The following is a 4,054-nucleotide window of genomic DNA, read 5'->3' on the forward strand; positions in this document are numbered from 1 at the left end:
GAGAAATCACCCCCCAGGGGGGATGGTCACACCGCAATCCCTTCTCCTCCATTCTCCTCTCGGGATCTTGGGCACGCACGCACACGCGCCCGGCATGAGATTTAAGCCACCGGGTCCAAGATTCGAACCGCGGTTGACTACATGGGAGTCCAGCGACATAGCCATTACGCTAACTGCTGGTTCCCACTCCTGGTCTCCTTTTACTGAGTTTCAAAATGGCATTTATATCATTCCATAGCTGAAATCTCAATATTTATTTTATGAAAAAGCGTGGAATACATAGACTGAAGTAATAATGGAAGTGAAAAAATTATTTTCCCACTATAAACCAGATAAACCAGGATGACTGAAGCTCAATGAGCAAGAGTGTAACTAACTTTGTACTTTAAACAGCACTTACTATAGCTGCTCTCAAATGACAGTCATTCCGAAATGACGTAACACATGACTTAGTGTCCTAATTAGTTTAAATTACTTTTCTACAACTTCCAACTGTCATCGGTATAGTTTGAAAATGCAAGTCTTACCTGTTAGAATTGTCTGAAAAGCAGCTTCTACATTTGTAGAGTCTAGAGCAGATGTCTCAATGAATGACAAACCGTTCTTTTCTATGGGAAGACACAAAAACTTCAGTCAGGTTTTAAAACATGGGATGAGATACACTCAAGCTCTCAAAAGGAAAATTAATAGAACTCTTTAGAACCTAAGACTCAAATTTTGAGATAGTTATGGTACTACTCTATACTTGGCAGATTAAAACTTACAGTAATAAATTATCACTGGAGGCTTTATTAAATAAGTACTCGTTACTTCTACACACTAACACTACCAAGGGATGATCCCACACAAAATTATAGTAAACTTCATCCAATACTCAACTATTCCCATCCCTTACTATCCTCCCCACTAACCATACAGCTGCAGTAGTCACTTAGAATTCTGTAACTAGGGAACCAGCAGTTAGCATAATGGCTATGTCGCTGGACTCCCACGTAGTCGACAGTGGTTCACGTCCTGGACCCGGTGGCTTAAAACTCACGCCGGGTGCGTGTGTACCCAAGATCCCGAGAGGAAATGGAGGAGAAGGGATTGTGGTGTGACCATCCCCCCTGGGGGGCGATTCCTCACTTTCTGTCTCTATGTCTCTCTGTCTGGCGAGCGCACGTGCCCTATAGCAAGACTCTCAAAAAAAAAAAAAAAAAGAATTCTGTAGCTATTGGGACCAGCAGGTGGTGTGGTGGTGGGGATGCTGGACTCCCACAAGGCCAACTGTAGTTCGAGTCCTGCACCTGGAGGCTGGCTTTCTCACTTTCCCTTTCTCTCTGTCTCCCTCTGGTCAAATTGAATAATAATAATGACAAAAATAAATAAAATAAATAAATAAATAAAAAGAATTCTGTAACTATTATAAAATTATTTGAAATAAAGCCTCTTCTTGCCTGGGAAACTAGAAAACTATTCACAGCAGTCAGCTCCACCGCCTCATGGTTAAGGGAGCCAGATCCTACATGTTGAACTATGATCTGAATCCTGGCCCCAGGGACTTGAAAAATACCAGCTGTGTGTTCATGCATGCACAAAATCCCAACAAATGGAGGAGAAAGACTGCAGCATGACCACACCTTATAGGGGAGTAGGAAGCTTTCTCCTCTTCCCTCTGGTGAGAACTTGGTTCTGTCAATTAAACAAAAATGTGGGGACCAGACCATGGTTTGGTTGTTAAAGGAGCTTGATCCCACTTGGCTGACTATGCGGTTTGAATCCCAGACCTGGAAGCTTTGAGAACATGGCAGGCACCTATGCATACGTTGACAAAAATTCCTGAAAGAGGGAGAAATGGAGACGGGATTACGGCATGACCGCACCCCATGAGGAGCACTTACTCCCTCTCCCTGTCTCTGTCTCTCTCTGGAGAGCATATATGCCCTCTGGCAAAATTAAAAAAGAAAGAAAGAGAGAAAACTATTCACCGCATAATCACTAGTGCAAGGTCACTACTCTCACTAACCGAGAATGCACAATGTTGCCTTCTGGTACTTGCCTCTACCAGAATGGGGGCAAGAGACGGATGGATCCTCTATGAAGTCAAAAACGTATTAACTTCTAAGCAGCTGTCTCCTGGTTGGTCCCTGATAGTCCCTGGCCACTACTTTCACACACATCCTAGCCTTGGTAAAAGACAGAAACAAAAAGAAAAAGAAATAGGAAGCACAAAATAAACTGATAAATTTCATGTACCCTTTCACAGGAGAAAAAAGAAGACAATGTTTACATTCAATGTTTGTCAGCAAAAACTCAAAATACAAGAGTTTTAGTGACTCAGAAGTCAAGGAAAGAGGCATCACAAACTTCGAATCAGTATTCCTTGCACAGCATTCATGTTAACCTTTCTAAAACCTATTACCCTCATTGGAAATGCATCGAAACCCTGAGACATAATAGTAAGAAATACAGACTCACTGTACTACCACGGAATTCACATCACTAACCTGCAAAAGCTCTTGCTTCATCTGTAGGAACTGCCCTGAGATGACGTAAATCACTCTTGTTGCCCACAAGCATGATAACAATGTTACTGTCGGCATGATCTCTCAGTTCTTTCAGCCATCGCTCTACATTTTCATAGGTGAGATGTTTAGCAATGTCATAAACCAATAAGGCACCTACAGCTCCACGATAGTATCTGAAAACAGAAACATACATTTAACTATCAAAAAACCACAATGGGGTCAGCAGGTGGCATGGTGGTTGAGGTACTAGACTTGCACATGGCTGACAGCAGTTCGAGTCCCACACCTGGTGGCTTGCTTCCTCTCTTTCTGGGTACACATGCGCAATACCAAATTTAAAAATAATGAGGGACTAGCAGATGGTGTAAGGGTTGCATCGCTGAACTCCCACATAGCTGACTGCAGTTCGAGTCCCAGACCCGGTGACTTAAACTCAGGCCAGGCACATGTGCGTTGTGTCCTCAAGATCCCAAGAGGAGAGTGGAAGAAAAGGGACTGCAGCGTGGCCATCCCCCTAGGGGGTGGTTTCTTGCTTTCTGTCTCTCTGTCTCTCCAATGAGCACACACACCCTATAGAAAAAAAAAATCTCTCAATTGCAGGCCATCTTTTCTGGGGAGTGGTTTCTCACTTTCTGTCTCACTGTCGCTCTGTCTCTCTCCAGCAAACACATGCACCCTATGGCAAAACCTTAAAAAAACAAAACAAAAACCATAAGATGGAAGCATACATACAGAACTCAAATATCAGTTATACATTAAAAAATATATACAGGCAAAGTACATTGCTAATAATTACTAATACTGGAATTCTTAAAAGGAAGAAAAAGAACTTTCTCCAACACTAAAAGCTAATTCTCTGGATGACAACCTGTTCCACACGACGTAAGAACTGTGACACTCACGCTGATGTGATGGCTCGGTATCGCTCTTGCCCTGCCGTGTCCCATATCTGTGCCTTGATTGTTTTCCCGTCAACCTGGATGCTTCTTGTTGCAAACTCTACTCCAATGGTGCTCTTGCTTTCCAGATTAAATTCATTTCGAGTAAATCGAGACAGGAGATTACTCTTTCCAACACCAGAATCTCCAATAAGGACAACTGGAGAAACAAAAAACTTAATATCAGATGAATAAGGCAAACAGATTCAGAATACTACCCCCATGCTCTCAAAGGAGTAAAGTTTGGCCTCAGAGTAAATGAACCAAAAAAGACAGGGATCTGATTTTTAAATAGGGATGGGGCAAGGAATCGGTAGCCCAAGTTCTTGACCTGTTACCAACTGATAAACTCAATTTATTCCTTTAACGTGTTTATACCTGCATCATAACTTCCAAGCATCATCTGCTCAGCACAGGGTATCCTGTCTTCATGCAATTTAACCACACACGCACTGGGCACTGACGCCAGGCCTTAATCACCATCAATGCTATACCAGCCTTTCTACCTTAAAGGTAGGGACTGAAGACATGAATCCTAAACTAAGAGAACTTGTGATATTAAAATGTAGCAAACACGGAAACAACAAAGTAAGCTAGTGGGTGGGG

General features: G+C 42.6%; 1 protein-coding gene across 1 annotated transcript in view; it reads right to left on the reverse strand.

The window, feature by feature from the left end:
• RAB11A (RAB11A, member RAS oncogene family) overlaps positions 1 to 3,608 on the reverse strand; it is a gene marked incomplete at its 5' end in the record, with an annotated part of 21,033 nt that extends 17,425 nt beyond the window's left edge. The window contains 3 exon segments of the mRNA XM_006153512.3: positions 528 to 608; positions 2,490 to 2,683; positions 3,413 to 3,608. Of these exon segments, the coding sequence (XP_006153574.2) occupies positions 528 to 608; positions 2,490 to 2,683; positions 3,413 to 3,608 (471 nt within the window).
• Positions 3,609 to 4,054: the final 446 nt, after the last annotated feature.

Source organism: Tupaia chinensis, unplaced genomic scaffold (assembly GCF_000334495.1).
Source record: "Tupaia chinensis unplaced genomic scaffold, TupChi_1.0 Scaffold000377_2, whole genome shotgun sequence".
NCBI lineage: Eukaryota > Metazoa > Chordata > Mammalia > Scandentia > Tupaiidae > Tupaia > Tupaia belangeri.